We start from the raw sequence: 18,066 nt of genomic DNA, 5'->3' as shown, positions 1-18,066 counted from the left end.
TTTCTTTCAAAAGTAGGTTCTGTAACTTGAAGCCACTGAGAGGTTCACTCAGTCAGTGTCCTCTTTAGAAAGCTAAAGTTGAGTTCAGGCAATGCAAGTATTAAAATCTGGTTTACATTTTCTCTATAGTTAATGGGGTCCTTGGCACTAAAGTTTGAACAACTGATCTACCCCAGCCTGGGTTTGAAAATGTCTATAGCAAAGCCTTTAGATGCAGTAGAGTGTTAGCATTCTTTTCGCATGAGCTCAGTGGGGTTGGGGAAGAGGCTTGTGATTTTTTTTTTTTGCCATTTGCTTGCAAAACAACAAAACTTTGAGTCCTTTGAGGCAAGTAAGGAACCAGGAAAAGACCCTGGAAACCATCTATAACAAAAGAATTCATTGATTTTGTTGCCACCCATTGAAAAGGGAATGACAAAGCCCAGGTTAAACCACTCTTTAGTAATGAAAAAGTCTTGTGAGTGAGAAGGTTCTCTTTGTGGCTATTAGGAGAATTTAACCTAAATAAGAATGAATTTAAGCCAAGTGAAGAAGTATCTTCAAAGAACCTTAGGTACAAAGGAAGAGGCAACTGTTGCTCCATGAGCAAAATGGCAGAGTGTTGGTAAGAACTGTACCTCAGACAGCTTCCTCCTCTGACTGCAAAACAAGAAATCACTGTTTCACAATTATCCTCTAGTCTCTTGAGAAAGGTGCCTGGGAGAAAAGGGCCTGGGACTGTCACAGAAGAGCTCTTCAGTGAAACTTCCTTAATTAACCTGTGAGAGAAGATGAGAATACTGGTTCCCTATGAAAGATGCTGCTTCCCTCCCTGCCCCTACCCCCAGAATTCCTTAATACATAGTACTGATTTTGTGTCCTTGAAATAGTTAGAATCACAGAATATCCTGAGTTGGAAGGGGCACATAAGGAACATCAAGTCCAACTCCTGCTCCTTAAAGGATTAGCTAACACTAAACCATATGACTAAGAGCATTGTCCAGATGCCCCTTGAACTGTGACAGGTCAGTGCCGTGACCACTTCCCTGGGAAGCCTGTTCCAGCAGTTCCTCATAAGCTTTGCCCTCAAGACTAACTCTAATAGTTTCCTGTTCTTCTTACACTAAGATGTGCAAAACTGCACCCAGTACGTGAGGCTGCACCAGTGCAGTGCAGAGAGGGACAATCATCTCCCTCAACTGACTCAGTGCACCTCAGGATATGGTTGACCCTTTTGGCTGCCAGGGCAAACTGTTGCCTCATATTCAATTAGACTCATGCTCAGCAACACAGGCTATTCATACGGCAGAACTTGGTAAAGGATGTGAAAACAGATTTGTAAACACAAGAATATGGTTGATACAAACAGTTATGTCATAGTCATAGATTTTTCTTTTCCTTTAAATAAAAGCAAACCTTGTTAAACACGAGGGCACAAGAGATTAGTTTAAAAAAAGTAAAAATACAGAATTGCCATACTAAAGTAGCAAGTGGTGCATCCTTCAGTTCAGAGCTCTAGAGATCTCTCAAGAAAGAACCTGGCAAAGTAACAGTGAAGTGAGAGCAGCTGCAACTAACCCTACCTATTTCAGAACTGTAAATTCAAGTCTCTACACATCTATCCTCTATTCACACAACTTCATTGCAGACCATTCGTCCATTCTCCACTGTCACCACTTCTTGACAATGCAAATGCAGTTTTATGTACAGCTACTGAAGTATGCTGCTCTCATGCATTCACTTTGGGTGAGTCCATATGCTGTCCTTTAACTCTGTGCATTTTCCCTGAAACTCATCAGGAATTGCTTGAAACAGGGCACACAGCATGTGGCTGCTTTGACATTTAAAGGTAGAATCTAGTATTTGCGTAGGAAACGTGTAAGGATAGTTAGCACACTGCTGCCACTTGGAGCATGGGATCAGACTATCCTTCATTATTGCCATCTCAGAGACTGAATTCCAGTAATTCAGGCAGTAGAATCTGCTCTTCGCATATTTTCAGGGGCACATGGTCATATTCTGCCTCTGATGTTGACAGATGTTTATTGGCTATACATGAAACATTAAAATAGGAGACCACCACCTGAACTTGGCGTGAATTATAGGACTATATTCAATAAAACACTCATACGCATTGGATAGAGTTAGGAAATTAATGGCAACATATGTGATTTGCCCAGTAAAACTGGTTTATCTGGATTTGTAGAGATTTGGATTTGGCAAAGTTCTGACCAGAGACTTGCAGCGTCCCTGTTCTTCAGGCAAAGTCCTTAATACAACCATTCAAACATAACAGTAGAGGAAAACCTGGCTAAAGAGAGAAGAATGTAAACAGGCAGTCCCTGCCTCCTGAAGTCAGTGAAAAGAATATTTAATGCTTGAGATCCATTTGGACAACAAAGGTGGTGACAAAACTGGGATTAGAAATGAGTGAATTTTAAGTCCTGGTTCTGTAGCTGGGTCACTGCCACCCTCCCCATTGAAGGAACTGATGATACATGAGGTGAAACAAAGGGAAGACATGGATACAGGGAGTGGTCTAGAGGATCCTTTAGTCAGGGTTCTCTTGGCACACATACTGAGCAAGAAAAAAACCTGCGCTGAAATAAAGCTTACTTGAAAATGCCCTATTTAAAGACACAAAAGTAGGAAGCTTTGGTTGAGGGAGGACAATGGCACCAAAGCCAGGCAGTTGACATTGTTCCTGGTGCATGTTACTGAGCTTCCCTGTGCTCCAGTGGAGGGTATGTCTTCCAAGGGAGATTTTGGCTGTGGAAACTAGGAATAGAAGATGTGAGAATGGCTGATGTTGTAGTCTGTGTGCATATCTCATACATGTTTCCTAGAGAACCACAGTGAGCTGGTTGGCCATAGAGCCTGGAAGGACCACTAATACAGTTCAGTTGATCCTTGTTCTTAAGTCTTCTGACTGCTGAAAGTAATACCATATTAAGATGTTAAAGCATCACAAATTACATCATTCTTAGAATTTCATACACAGCCAGCAACTTGATCCCACTTCCAAATTTTAAGTCAAGTTGGAGGGAATGGTACAATCAAATTCCAACAGATCAAAACTGACACATGCTCTTAATGCACTGATTTCCTGTATAACCAATTTCTATTTCCCCCTGAACATTTCCTGTACAAAAAGAGCTCTACTGGATGCCCAAACCTATGCAGTCTTACTAGCTTGAAGAACAACTTGTTCTTTAGTGAAACAAACAGACAGTTATTTTAGCACTTTGAATAACCTCAATCTTGTAGTAACATTTGTTTTTAAAAAGAGACTATAAAAGCATCTGTGGTAATCACATCTGGCCAATAGGAATAGCCTTGCAACTGGGATACTTGCATAAGAATTCTACTTCATTTAGGAGTCCAAAAGATGGGATGGTTGAAATGTTAAACCGTAGCACCAGTAATACTTAACTTTCCTAAAACCAAATCCTAAGGACCGGAAGGAAATTAAGACAGAACAGGAACATTGTGCTTACATTGCATTAAATAGAAAACAAGGGTCGGTCATACTTGAGTCTGCACATCAGTAAAAGTCTGGCCATATCTGCAGTTCTGCTGGAAGGGTACTGGAATGGGTCATGTGTTTGCTTGTCAGTCTTCTGGGTTTCATTCATCCTGTTTCCTCTTGGGCTTTTTGGGATTCCGAGAGCGGCTCTTCGCTTTGCAGAGGGGACAGATGGGTGCGTTCCGATGAATTTGTTGGTGACACGATAAACACGCCTGAAATGCGACATTGCAGCTCTTGTTATACAAACATTCAAGTGGTGGTACCCAGGTTATCACATTCCAAGTTATGGAGCACACAGAAGTAACAAAGGCCTCTTGCCTTCATAGCTAAACCAGTGCTACATTCTATACAGTGCAGGTCTTTGGATTGTACAGTAACTTTAGACCAACTAAAACACTATTTTAGTTTGTATTTTATTGACTTGAAACTGCAGCTCCGCAGATGCGTGGTTCAGGTATGTGTCAGTAACTTTAACACTGAATTCTATTTTATGTTAAAAGTGTCATAAAGATGTTTACAACTGTGCCAGAGAAGTTACAGTAAAGGCCAACTGTGGTGTCACAGAATTCAAGGCAGGAGCGGATGATTAGATGAACTACACATATTTAACACAAGATGTAGAACTCTGCCCTTTTGCTCCATACTAAGCCCTTTAACTTCCCTCAGCATATTACTTTCAGAAAGGCTTTCTGATGGTGTGAGTCCAGACAGTAAATACAGAACTATGGAGTGTACCTATGTCAGTTTGCCTCCTTGGTGAATCTTTGGAACTTGGGTGGGATGAATACCCCTGTGGAATTACTGAGCTCTTTTTACTGCCTGCAGGAGCTGAGTAAAATTGTCACGTAAGTGCCTGTGGTTGGGTTAAATTAATTGATACTGACTTGAAGATCCCAAGAAGTGCAGAAACAATCATCTTTTCTGGTAATTTGTACCATCAGTAAGTACTCTCCCTCATAAAATATGTGCGTTGCTCTAATATGAACCTCTCTGGAATTAACTCCCAGCTATCAGTTGTTCTTTTGCCCAGCAGGTTTTTTTCTGTCATGCCTGACTCCCATATGAAACAAGAGGAGTCAGAATTGACCACATCCTTGCTGATGGAGACTCTTGGCTCATAAAGGAGTCAAATAATACAGAGCCTTGTCCTTAACCCTTCATGACCGGTGCTGCTACTTTAAGTCTACTGGGGTTGCTTTTTGATTTGAACCACTGCAGGAGAAACCAGAATCAGGACACGTCATTTTTCCTTTTCATAAACTGATAACTTTATAAACATAAGACATAAGTGAAACCCCAGCACATTCCCTGTCCTGACCTTCATTGGAGGTGGCTGTTGTCTGAAAGTTGCTGTCTGTCTGGTATCTTGTTTCCTGGCCACTTGCAGCTGCTGGGCAGCCGCTGCAGCTGCAGCCAGAGACTCTGGGATGGGAGGCTCCTGTGGTTCTGTCTGCCATTCCGCCTTCTGCTTTTCAAAGTAGCTAGACAAAAGAAAACCAAATCAAAAATATACCCACCTTCTGGTGTATTTCATTAGTTTGTAAAGGATATTTTGTGTTAAAATACAATGGATCACGTTTCCCTATCATCTTCCTCCACTAGAGACAAATTGCCTACGCTTAGATACCACCTGGACTAGTTCATAAATAGAATTGATGGTATTTTCCTCTGCATTTGTACACTTCAGCCAGATTCCAGATTTTCAGCTTCTAAGGTATCATGATGTACGCCTGGATGTAAATCTAATAGGATGGCAATTAGACAACATACATATTTAACCTTTGACAGATTTAGATGCACCTCTGCCAAACTTATTATTTACATTTTATTCTGTTAAAAGGAATAACTTTTATATGCAATATATTAAGATATTCTTTGTAGTATCAAGGTGCTTGGAATGGAAAACAGCATTTCTGAAGAAATGCAAAGGACATCTTGAAAATTGTGTATTTGTAAAAATGATGCCAAGTGTGCTGGGTGTTAAGAGAAATGCCACTTTCTTAAAACATCCCTTGCATTTAAGACTGATCTGGAAAACAAAGGACACTGTTCTCTGAATAGTACCTAATTCTGACACCCTCCCCCACCTACCAACACAAGTAAAATGACAAAATAACCAGTAGAATCAAGAGGCCTACAGCCAGATAATGTTTGCTTTGGAGACTTACTCAAGGGACAGTTTCTCCTCCTCCTCACACAGATCTGGCAGCCTCTGCAATCCCAGAGTCATCCGCAAAGCATCTACGTGCTCCTTCAGGGGTTTGTACTCCTCGTGCAGGCGACGAGTAGATTCCAGGAGCTTGTTGAGGTCGTTCTCAGACTGCTTGATAGTATTCTCCATCTGAAACAGGAGTATGGTTTTAAAGAACCCTTCCTTTAACAGCTCTTTTAGCAAGAGACTGCACCAGAAAGAAGAGATTTTTCTCACTCAAGTTGGAAGAAACAGGAGACAATGCAGTAGTAAAACAAAAAGTAAAGATATCAGGAGGATGAAAACTGGGCTAGGAAGAAGCAATTCAAAGTGACATATGAGATGCATTTTCATTAAAGAAAGGTGCACTCAACCTGTATGTCCTTCTGATCAACATTAAAAACAGGTAGACAGGCTACAGGTAAGTCAGCAAGGAGCTGTGGAAAACTCTCAGAGGACATTAAAAAATTAGAATAAACTACTTTTCTGTATTTCTAAGATACCTGAACGCCAATAGGTAGAAGCTGACAAACAAGCGAAGGAAAGGTTTCTGCTTCTCTTACTGCAGTAAAGCAGAGAAAAACACAATGTGAGAGGAAAAGAGGGGAGAATGAAACAGAGACTGAGGTTATGCAGCTGGGATGGGGGACAGACTGTTCAAGCGATAAATAAATGCAATCTGCACATCTAGTATATAGCTTGTACTTGCTTACAATGTTGGAGCTTTCTTCATCTGATGCAAAGCATGGATACCTTCAGAGCAAGAAACCACTGTAGAGCCATGTGAGTGCTCTAACATGGCATAAAACCTGCTGGTTTAAAAGTGTATTCCCCATTTAGCCCCTCTAATTGGCCAGTCTTGCTTGTTTATAAACTGGGTTTCTCTTAGTTGTATTCATTCCCTTCAGGCTGGTGCTTCTTCATGTTTGGTGGTTCTGCTCAGTGATGAAGGTCAGCTGTCACTAAGAACTTAATGAATATGTATTTTACCAAAACCTCTTTTCTTCCAAACCCCTCCAATCAGAAGTCCCACCTAGCTGCCAAGGGTTCTCTATTTTGAGGTGCTAAATAAGGAAAGACTAAGAAAATAACAGTTTTCTATGGGCCTGCCAGAGTGATGTTACTGTGCCTACTGGTAACTGTCCACTGGTAGCTACAGTGGACTTGGTTATCTATCCTCTTGGTGCACATGCTAATATGCCACCATTACAAAATAGCCTGCCCAACTCAGACGGGAAAAAACAATTATCCTGAGCTAAATAGACTTTGCCCGCTCTGTAAGATCCCAGGATGATGCTGTGGAGCCTGGATTATTGAACCAGTGATGGGCACAATTCTACGACCTGTGGAGTGATTCATCTACAACTCTTAGTCAGGCTGTCTGCAGCTGGACTGTCGCATACCACATTAATATCAGCATGGATCAGCCGCAGCTCCTCCACGTGGGCCATCTTCTCTTGCAGCAGCAGGTCCATTTCCTGCTTGTATTCTTTCAGGTGCCTCTCCTCAGACTCCAGGGCTTCAAATTCTGCTTTCAGTCGCGCCTTTATTTTTTCCATCTGCAAAGTCTTATTCCTGAATCCCAGTGACATGTAAAAATATAGAGAGGCAACAGTTAAGTCACTGCAATGTATTTTTCTGAGGTGTCGCTTCATATGTGAATAGATGGGAGAAGGTAACAGCTGTAATAGACAAGGGTGAGACTAAACATGTCTGAGAAAATATGAGGTGTAAAAAGAACTGACTTCTCATCCCAGCTCTTTTTGCTGAGCTTTTCAGTGCTATTAGAATTCTTATATTGAGTTCCGAAATTAACAGAACATCGTCAGGCTTTAACAGTTGCTGTAGATTCAGAGAATTGGTACCAATAAGAGTTCTACTGCATCAGTTATCTCAGATTAAACCAAAACAGAGAAATCCAGAAAATCTGGGAGGTTTAGCACAGGATTCTGATAAATGCAAAATTAACTGGAGGTGATTACAGTGTCACACAGACTAAAGCTATGTATAGGACAGTAATTTGACCTGCTAAAATACTAGCTTCAATGTCAGGTTAAAGTAAATTCTAGAGCAATTACATATCAGAGTAGTGAAAACTCAAATGACACTGGCCATCAATGTCCCACCTGCAAGCAGCTCTGCATTCTCTTGGTTCTTTGCCAAGATCTAGTACCTGTCACATTTGTAAATGTTTCTGCCCATATCCTGCATTCTGATATCTTTTTCATTTGTGCAAATCCCTAATTCCATAGCACAAATGTTGAGCCCTTATCTCTCTCTTCAAAGCTAATAATTAAGGAGTGTGAGTTTCAGTCATCAGACAGTTTAAGCAGGAGTGTGATTCCACACTCATCCAAGCTGTTGAAAAGAACAAACAAACTGTTCTTGTTCCTGTGATGTAGTTAATGAACAGGCCTTAAGTTATTTTTCTTGTGCTGGAAGTTAGAATATGATACTGGGTAACCAATGGGTCAACAACATGTCAGTGTTTCTAACAGGAGGCTGCAATGTCACCTTTCAGGCATGTAATCAAGAGTTCCAGGACTCCTTGCTTTACTTTGTGTGAAACAAGCAAGCGTATAGCATTCCTTTTTATTCTACGAGCACAAATAGATCCATATTGGTTTCCAAGTGCACTACTGAATAACACAGTAGACTTCCTACAGGCATGATGGAAGAGGGAGGTGAGGAAGAAGAGGTTTCCACTCATATTTAAATATCCTATTCCCATCCCAATGCAACATGGGGTAAGTTTGATTCAAATTCATTGTAAGCAGCAAAGCTGACTATAGAACGCAGTCTGTAGATTATAGGAAGCTGCCTATCAGATTAGCAATGAAATCCTAGCACAGGGATTTCACCCAGATCCTAGAACTGGGAGTGTAACTTCCATTCCCGCTACGCCCAGACTTGCTCCCATAGAAGCAAGCAACACAGGTCTGAGGTTTTTAATGGAAGCAGAAGGCACTGTTTCTAGAAAAGGGGATTCCTAAACCTCTGTGGGGCATCTGTTCCTGTTACAAACTGTTTCCATACCCAGTCCCCAATGGCTCTTTCTGAAACTGCTTTATATCACACTTGCTCTGAAAAATCCTTATCTCACCATTACAGTAAAAACCAGCTGATGGAATAGTAAAAGTTTTATGAAGGGAGTGCAGAAGAAGCCTGGAAAGTAGATGGAATTCCAGTCTGTAGCTACAGCATTGTAATCTTTAATGTCATTGGCAGTGTTCTGTCATGTACCAGACAATGGCATATACTAGCCTGATTGTAAATATAGGACATAAACCAGTAAAAGAGATCCTCTCTACCTTCCATTTCAAACGTGGCAATATCCCACTAAGAAGTACCATCCAACCATCTACACTTGTTTTCCTCATGTCTCACTGTTCCCATTTACTTAAAACATTTATTTAGTAATGGAAGCTTTGATTACTGAAACTGGGACTATTTGTCCCCAGTTTCCTCCCAGTTTCTTCTCTCTGTATTTGTGGCACGCATTCACCTAAGAGAGTGCAAATCAATCAGTTTCCTCACTGTTATGAGTCACTGTCTGCCATGCTCTGCCAAACTGCTCCCCAACAAATGAGTTGCAGGGGTTTATTTCAGTCCAAATGATTAATGTTCGATATTAGGAAAGAAAAAGTGTACACAAGTTACAACTCTTCCTGTTAGCACAAGGCAATATCCAGTAATGTTTTAAAACAGAAACTGTGTGATTTCTAGACTGCTAAGGAATTCTGCCCTCGTATTCTTTTCTAAGTTCTTACACTGCATTGCTGAGAGTAGTCACTAAGTGCATCCCAGCAGGGCATTTAGAAGTGAAATGAGCATCTGCCATCAATAAGTTCACTCTCATTCTCTATCTTTTCCCAGTCAGAACACTGAGGTCCAGTCTTTGCTTAGTTTTATGACTGGGGTTATTTCTGTGGAACTACTTTATGCATATAAATAAGCATGTGCAGATATGTTTCGATTGTGGGCATATACAAATGCTTACTGACAGCAGTATTCCATTGACTACAAATGTATGTATGTATAGATATAGATGGATATAGATACAGGTCTTCAAAATCAGATTCCAGAATCCCTTCAAAAACCCTGTTGAGCTGCCTTTAATAAGTGCTAGAGATCAACTACAGGAAGGGGTAATTTCTCTGATTTTGATTGCGAGGGCTTTTTCCCTCTCTGCCTGTAGGATAATCATGGAATGCAGATGAAAATGAAGCCTGCTAAATCTATCAAAGGTGTGCCTGTAAATAAGAAACTCTCCTGTTCATTCGTCGAATGCAAGCTCCTTTTGAAAGAATTTGGGGATGAAAAAATAGGTTTATTTGATCAGATTTTGTTAAAGGCAGCTCAAACTTGACATCAATGTTGCAAGGATTGACTTTTTGACTATTTGTTCTTAACTTTAAAATATATACTAGAAACTTTCATTGTACACTAAAGCCAGGAACGTCCTCTTTACAGTACTTCATGCTACAAACCAATAGCAGAAATGGCTTAGTTGCAGTTTATCTATCACCTTCGAATATATTACCAGAAAACTGAATGCACCACAGATTTCTAAAGACAGGACACCACTCTCTCTGAAAAGATAATTTCATGAGATATTTATGTTAATTGTTATAATAATTGGACCACAAACTGTAGTAGCCCATAGTTAGATCTGTATTTTAAATCAGAACCTGCCTAACAGTTGAGTATGAAGGCATTGTGCTTGCTCTGCAAAGCATGTGTTGTCCTCTCTCTTTCTAAATAGCTTTGAGATGTGAGACACACAAATATTTTTGCTTGATCTTTATTCCCCTTTGTGGTATGTTGTGAGGAAGGCTGAGGCCCATACCTTGCTGCCTAATTCACCTCTTCTGTGGGTAAAATGTGCTGCTTAGGGGTGCTGTTACCAGCCAGCAGTCTCTGTGACCACCTGCACACGCTGCCAGTGGCACAGCCTTTCTCCCCTGCCCTCTGGCCTCTTTCCCCCATAGCCCCTCGCTAGCTGCCACGTCCCAAAACACTCCTCATGTGGGGTGACCCACTGTCTGCACGCCCTGCACCTCCCGGCTACATCCAAAGCCGCTGCCCTCACTTCCTTTGTAACGTGTTTTGGCTCCTGGATGTGTGGATGCCTGCTAAACACAGGCAGCTCAGACCTTACCCCGAGTATCAGTGCTCTGAGCCCTACCTAAAGCTAAGCCACAGGCCGGGCCGTGCATCGGGCCCCTCATTGAACGCACCGTGCGAGGGTCATCACCAGCCCCACGCCCCCCGCAGGCCACGGCCCCAGCGCAACGCTGAACCGGTGTCCGTCGCCCCCCTTCTCCCGGCACCGGCCGCTCTCGGTCCTCGGCTTTCGGTGCCGTGCTCTGCTTTTCGTGCCATCCCCTTCCTTTCCCCTCCCTTTCCCAGGGAGTGAGTGGGGCAGAATAATCGGTTTATGCCAGAGCGCCTCTGGAACTAGAAATGATAATTCAAAGGGCTTTGAAAAGAACATCGCGGCCCGACACCACTCCCCCGGCTGCGCTGGGTGCTGCGTCCTTCCCACCCTACTCTCCTGTTACCACTCGGGTCCAGTGCTCTGGAAACGCACGGCCGCTGCCGCCTTTTCCCAGCAGCAGAGGCTCCTTCCCTACTTAGGTAAACGTATGCTCAGCTCTAACCACGAAGCCCAGCGGTGCTTTTCTTTCCCTCGGTAGCACAATAGCTACTTTCAGATCGATGCAAGTCCTCTGCTCCCCCGAGGAAAAAGCTGCTTCATCTAAACTGATGCGGCACAAAGCAGACATACCTGATCTCCTTGATGCTCTCGAGTTTGCACATAATTTCTTGCTCATCTGCCATGCTCTTCACTCCCGATTTAAACCTCTCGTGAAATGTACAAAATGCCGGGGGGGGGGGGGGGGGGAGAAAGAAAAAACATACAATAGACACAATGTAGTCACCCCCTCCTGGCATATGGGCTCTGAGCCTGTGCGGTGGGCTCTAGTGGGAGCTCTGGGACTTGGAGTCCAGCCTCCTACTGTTGCCGAGGCAGATAGGCAGTAAAAAGACTACCACACCCACAATGCAGAGCAGAGCTTTCCTGCCCTTCTTCCTGCAACTACACTTTAAATCGGTTTGTCACACCTCGTTATGTCAGAGGTGGTTGGGAGTACAAAAATTGGTTTTAAACTGACAGAAGGGAGATTTAGATGAGACATTAGGAAGAAATTCTTCCTTGTGAGGGTGCTGAGGCACTGGCATAGGGTGTCCAGAAAAGCTGTGGCTGCCCCATCCCTGGCAGTGTTCAAGGCCAGGTTGGATGGGGCTTGGAGCAACCTGCTGTAGTGGAAGGTGTCCCTGCCTGTGACAGGGGTTGGAACTGGAGGAGCTTTAAGGTCCCTTCTAACCCAAACCATTGTATGATATGATTCTATGAGAAAAAGAGCAGGAGGTTTCCTCCTGAGATCTGTGCAAAGTTTTGCATTTCGTTAAAGTGATCTACTGTGATTCAATATGGTAAGAGACTTTTGAATGAGTTCACCATTTTGATTAAAAATGACACAAAGGCATGCTGTAGCCATTATTACTACAGTGCAGTTTGCTACTAGGTGCTCTGAGTAATGTGGCTGTGTCTGGAGTTCAGAAAAGATGTATTTTGTTCTTTAGGTTTTCCTTTCTTTATTTCTGATACTATACATAGCACTTGTAACTATGGAAAAGAAAGCCAGCATGCAAATAAAACTGCTGGATTGAGGAAAGTGGCCACTTGGTCTTTCTATTATTTTCCTTTGGTTTCTGTAATGTACTAAGCACTGTGGTTTAGTTTATGAAGATAACAGTTATATCTCAGAAGGTCTCTTCCAGGATCTGCCCTAAGGCACCTAAATCCATGGTCCTTCACCTGTATGCTCAGTCAGCTACCCTGGGGTTCACCAGCTCTGATGGTCATGCTGGATTGAAGGGTCAGCACATTAGAATGGAAGTTAAGCTCAAGGTCTAGGCAGTCAGTAAGGACACTGGATTCTGCAAATGCAGACTTCTGTGTGTTACAAATGTACAAGCAGCAGTGCCATAGTCTTAGTGACTATAGCAGACCACTCATCAGTTGGTAATGGGAGGCTGATAAAAACGCTTATTATTCTGGAATGTAACAGAGATGTTATCTGGAAGGCACTGGAAGTACTTAACTGCTACTCAGCACTGATCAAACTTGCTGGTGTCATGTTAAAAATGAACAGAATGCAGAGGAGAGCAATGGTGAGTGTTTTGGGGAATGCAACAGACACTGAATGCAAGACAGTGTGGACGTATTTACATGGCATGTGGTAGATCTGCATGAGTTGGGGCTTATGGTCATAGAACTGAATATCTTGAACCAGTTGCATCTGCAGTTGCAGACTAAAGGGCAAGTGGTGCCCCTCATGTGTGAATATCTGTGCCTGGGAAGCTGGCAAACTGGAGTGTGAGGTAATAAGCAGCCAGTGTGAGCTGTTGGGGTGGTGGAACTGAGGCAGCAAATGTCTTACCAGTGGGATTTTTGTTTTCCTACACAAATGACATTGAGCGATCAATGTCCTGTAATGCAGATCAGCGCCTGTGCCAGGCAGTGAGGAGCTGAAACTCCCCAGAGATGCAGTTTGTCCTGCTTTCACTCAGTGGAAACAAACGATCCGGGAAATCAGGTCAGTCATAAAAACTTTCAGCACTCAAGGATGACATCAGGATCAGTGCATTGCAGCTTTCTGCTCATTTTCCCCTGATAATAACAGCCTTACTCATCTTCAAAAATGCTTTTAATTCCTAGTGAAGTAAATGGGAATTTGGAATGAATGCAGACTCCAGTATCAGACCCTCATTTATTTTGAAAAATGGATGTTTTAATAGCAAAAATTATTAGTTTTCATTAAGCATGGATTGGCAGGTTTGTTCCCCCCCCCCCCCCTTTGGTTTACCTGTGTTCTCCAATTCACTCTTTACTATTCTCTTGCTCTCTGTGGCAATGTGTTTTCTAGGGCTCTCTTCCCTATGCTGCCTTTGAAGTACTGTGAATCTTCTTTGCTGTTTGTATCCTCTCAGCTCTCCCTGGTTTTGGCAATGTAGCATCCTTTTTTCTCCCCATGACTGAAGAATACAGTCCTTTATGTGCTGCTTCTGCTATTGCTGCCAAATTTCTCAATATTTTATCAGTGTCACTTTCAGCCAACAAAGGAATAGGACAAGAGGGAACAGCCTCAAGCTGTGCCAGGGGAGGTTTATCGGATATTAGGAACAATTTCTTCACCGAGAGGGTGATCAGGTATGGAACAGGCTGCTCAGGGCAGTGGTGGGGTCACCATCCCTTGCAAGTGTTCACACACCGTGTAGACGGGGCCCTCAGTGCCATGGGTCAGTGGTGGCCTTGGCAGTGCTGGGGTAAAGGTTGGACCCGATGCTCTTAAATGTGTTTTCCAACCTGGTTGATTCTATGTACTGCTGGATGAGGTGCAAGTCACCATGAGCAGAATGGGGAGCGATTCTGTCAAATGTAAGCATCCGGAAATGGATGAGTCAAAATGGTGCATCCCAAGATGTGAAAGTTCCTTTAAATTCCTGATTTTTTACAATGAAAATTGATTCCTTCTCTGTGCTATTGGGGTTTTGAGCCTTCGCCCTCTACTCAAGTCACACTTGCAAGGCTTTTCCCTACAACCGGACCACCCCAATTGCACTGGCCCACTCCATATTTTAAGGGAAAGCTGACACCGGTTTCAGGAAGCTTTGGGAAGCTGAGCGCAGTCACCAGCACCACTGAAATCGACAGGAGATCTCCAGAGCATCTGGTCTGGAAGATGTTGTGCAAAGCCGAAAGCATTCACAGGGTGTTTGTGTTACTCCTTCCCTACGTGCAGTGTGTAAGAGCTCCACTGAGCACCGGGGAGGGGCGTGGGGAGGGGGGGGGCGGCTGGGGCGCGTGGCCGCCGCGTGCCGCGCTGCGCGTGCGCCGCCTCCTCGCGAGCGCGCAGGGCGCCGCGAGCAGCCCGGCGCCTGCAGCAGCGGGGGCTGCGCGCGGTTGCTAGGCAACGGCGCCCGGGCAGCGGCGCTGGCCCGGCTGAGGCGCAGGCAGCGATGAGGTGGAGGCAGCGGCCCTCGGGCTGCCGCCGCTGCTGAGCCGCCCCCCTCCGCTCCCTTCCCCATCCCGTCCAGCCCTGGCTCTTGCTCCTCCGCCCCGCTCCTCTCCGCTCGCTCCGGCCTGCACTTCCCCCTCCATGCGGCGGGAGCGGCCGGAGTGGGGCCCGTGCCGCGGCCGCGCCGAGCCGCGCCGTCCCTCGCCTCTCCACCGCCATATCCCGCAGGGAGCCGCGGGCGGTGTCTGCAGCGACAGCAGCGGGTGAGGCCCCGGCTGGGAAGGGTGGGGGGGAAGGGGTAGGTGGTGAGGGAGGGCGGGGGGCGATGGTGGAGATCCCTCCTCCTCCTTCTCCTCCCCGGCGGCACGGCTGAGGCGCTGTGCGTGCTGCGGGAGGCCGCCAGCGCGCCCCCTGCCGCTCCGCCGGGCGCTCTCCGGGCCTGGCCGCAGTCGAGGCGCGGCCTCCTGCCGTCTCCCGGCCCCTCGCTGAGCCGCCGCCGCCGCCTCTCCCGGCCCCCGGGGGTGCCCCGGCCGCCCTGCGCGCACGGGGAGGGGCGGCTGCTCGGCCTGGCGGCTCCTTCCCCGCGGCGTGGCCGCTGTCCTTGGCGCTCTGAGGCCCTCACTGCCTGGGTGAGAGGGCACCGGGGCCTTCGCGGGGACCTGCCTGGGGGAGCTGGCTGCGGTGGCAGCGCGGTTGAGGTGGCCTAGCCAGCTGGGTACGGAGCGGGGAATTCGTCTGGTTTCATTTAGCAACTGTGAGTGCCAAGGAGCGGTTGCGAAGGCTGCGTTAGCACGCTGTCTGAGAAGGTGTGCGGTGTCAGCATGAGAAGGGTTAGCAAGGAGCTTGTATTAGCGAAAGGTGGTGAAATAAGGCAGTTGTAGAGGGTACTGATCACTGCTTGTATCCTTCCGTTTTGCTTCATAGTGCAAAAGTGATTGAGGAACTGGTCACTGACTGCAGTATACATGAGGTTTGAGATACTTTTTTTAATCAGTTATTTTTAAAATGCTATTTTTCACAGCTGTCTGCTTTTCAAATTGTCATTTCAACCTTTGGGGTATGTATTTCACAAGAGGTGTGTGTTTCCTGTGCAAGTTAGCAAACAGTAAAATTGAATCAGTAGCTATATTGTGTCGTCTTAAGTTGATAAATGTGGATCTAAATTAAATCGGGTTTATTGAGATACATGAGATACTTTCCCTTTTTTCATCTTGCAATGTGTTTCAGTGATCAGCATCTATTGTCATAAATGGGAAGTAGGACTAGAAAGAGAATTAAAACACTGGTCATTTATGAATTCCTATTACGCCTATCAGTAGTTCTGTGTGCCTTTGAGTGTGCAGCATTCCACATCCCATCTGATTTCTTATGCTTGGTATATTTGTTTATTGAAATGGATGTAATGTCAGGTAGTCATTTTTGCACAGGAGATATCCTTTGTTGGTGAGAGAGATCTTTTGGTTGTCAGGTGTTATAAATGGACCGTGGTATGTAGAACTGAATGGTGTATTTCACAAGTGTAGCTAACATCACTTACAAAATTATCTTTGCTTTTTGCTGGGAAAATGGGTTAGTGGGCATGTCAAGGTCATCCTCAAATTTAGAGCAGTTTGACTGCTGTTGGAATATGTGTTGTCTTCTTCACTGTCATGTTTTCCATCTGTCGATCCTGTGGCTGTTGACGTTTTCTAGACTTGTGATCCGTTTGTTTTCTAAAATGTGATCTAATGCTCAGCAAGTTTATTAGAAGCCATCTGTAAAGCTTCCTGAGACAATTGCATGGGAGTGACCTCTTTAAGATGTACTTAAAAAAGGAAAATCCAATGGCATCCAAACTCGCTGTTCAGAAAGAATGGAAACAAAAAGTGTTAAGAGGGTGAATGGATACCAATGGCATTTTTATACAGATGAGCTAGTAGGAAGGTAAATTCTTACTGTCAGCTGCTGGGGATGAGGTAAGTTCTGGCTTTCTGTTGCTTAGTCCTTATGGATGCCTTTTCCAGTGCACATTACTCCATTGTAGACATATACTGGTTTTGACTTTCCTACAGTTTGCAACTGATTTTGTTAGACACTTACAATTCTACTATAGATCTGTGAATAGTAGAAAGAAACCAAATTGCTTCTGTCACTTGCACTCTGTTACTGTTTACTTTGAGAGCATTGGAGCTTTTGGGAATCAGGAAGGCAGTGGGTGAGTTCAGGATGGAAGCAAGGCTTTGAAAGGTGAAGAAATGTAATTTATCAACTCAGAAGAAGCTTCCAGATGTTGCCACATTGTAAATTAGTTTGATATATTGATTTGTCTATCTATCTCAAAATGTAAATATATATATATGGCTATAATGCTATCTAGATCTCACACATCCCTGAGAATACTATCCTCTTTTGATCATGGAATCTGCATGACATAAAAGGCCTTGAAAAGCCATGTGTACATGGCTGGACAAATATGTATTTGTATATATTATATATAGAAACTTACCTTTTTGGTGAGTTCATTGTAAAAAGGTTTGTTTTTTACCCCTAGGCATTATAGATGAAAAGCATGTTTGAATAAAAATACTGGTATTTAAAAACTATTTACATTTGTTACTGCTTGTATTTTATTTGCTGTGATTTGTCCCCTTTTGTTGATAAGCTGTATTGGATACAGTATATTCATGCTAACACAGATAATTCATCTGGAAGTAAGAATACTACAACCACTTTCTGAAGCCATGATACGTAGCATTGTGTTTGATACATTTCAAATGTAGGAAGCATTTGAAAGTGCAGAGCTAAGCAGTAGAGCACCTCCTGAAATGGTCTTACTGTTCTGAGATGAACAATTTACTAATGAGATTGGCTATAAGGAGAACTCTTCATCAGCAGTTTTGTTTCAAATCTATACATTCTTTCTATATTGAAAGCAGAGTGTTTTAAAGGTAGCTGTTGTATTTCATTTTCTTACATGAGTTATTTTTGACATTGTTTGGTATCAAAGCAGGTTGAATCACCATGTCAAAACCCAGGCTTTGCATGGCTTGTGGTGTGCTTCTTCTACAGTTTCATTAGGATCTTATGGTGCAGTGTAACTAAAGCCTTTTACAAGTCCTGCCATAGGCCAAGGTGCTTGCTGGTTCCATAGTTGAAATAGAAGAGCTCTTTTTCCACATTCAGTCTATCTGGAAAGAGTTGCCTCATCACGATTAGCATCTGTGCTGAAGTCAACTTCTATTCCAGTTGTCTGGAGAGGAGTGCTGTAATGCACAGAGTATTAACCTTAGGCTAAAGCC

The 18,066-nt window shown here is 43.9% G+C and overlaps 1 protein-coding gene across 1 annotated transcript; it reads right to left on the bottom strand.

Moving 5' to 3' along the window:
* Positions 1-3,606: 3,606 nt before the first annotated feature.
* On the bottom strand, positions 3,607-11,591 carry ZC4H2 (zinc finger C4H2-type containing; the record flags this gene model as incomplete). The annotated part of the gene is made up of 5 exons (XM_080624918.1): positions 11,491-11,591; positions 7,103-7,274; positions 5,677-5,849; positions 4,827-4,989; positions 3,607-3,720 (listed from the first exon to the last, which is right to left on the bottom strand). Exons 1-5 carry the CDS (start codon positions 11,541-11,543, stop codon positions 3,607-3,609), a joined length of 675 nt encoding a protein of 224 aa, XP_080481044.1. The 5' UTR covers positions 11,544-11,591.
* Positions 11,592-18,066: the final 6,475 nt, after the last annotated feature.

The sequence above is a fragment of the Psittacula echo genome, assembly GCF_963264785.1.
Source record: "Psittacula echo genome assembly, chromosome: 8".
Classification (NCBI taxonomy): domain Eukaryota; kingdom Metazoa; phylum Chordata; class Aves; order Psittaciformes; family Psittacidae; genus Psittacula; species Psittacula echo.
The sequence above is the reverse complement of the archived record's forward strand: the minus strand, read 5'-3'. Positions and strand labels throughout refer to the sequence as shown.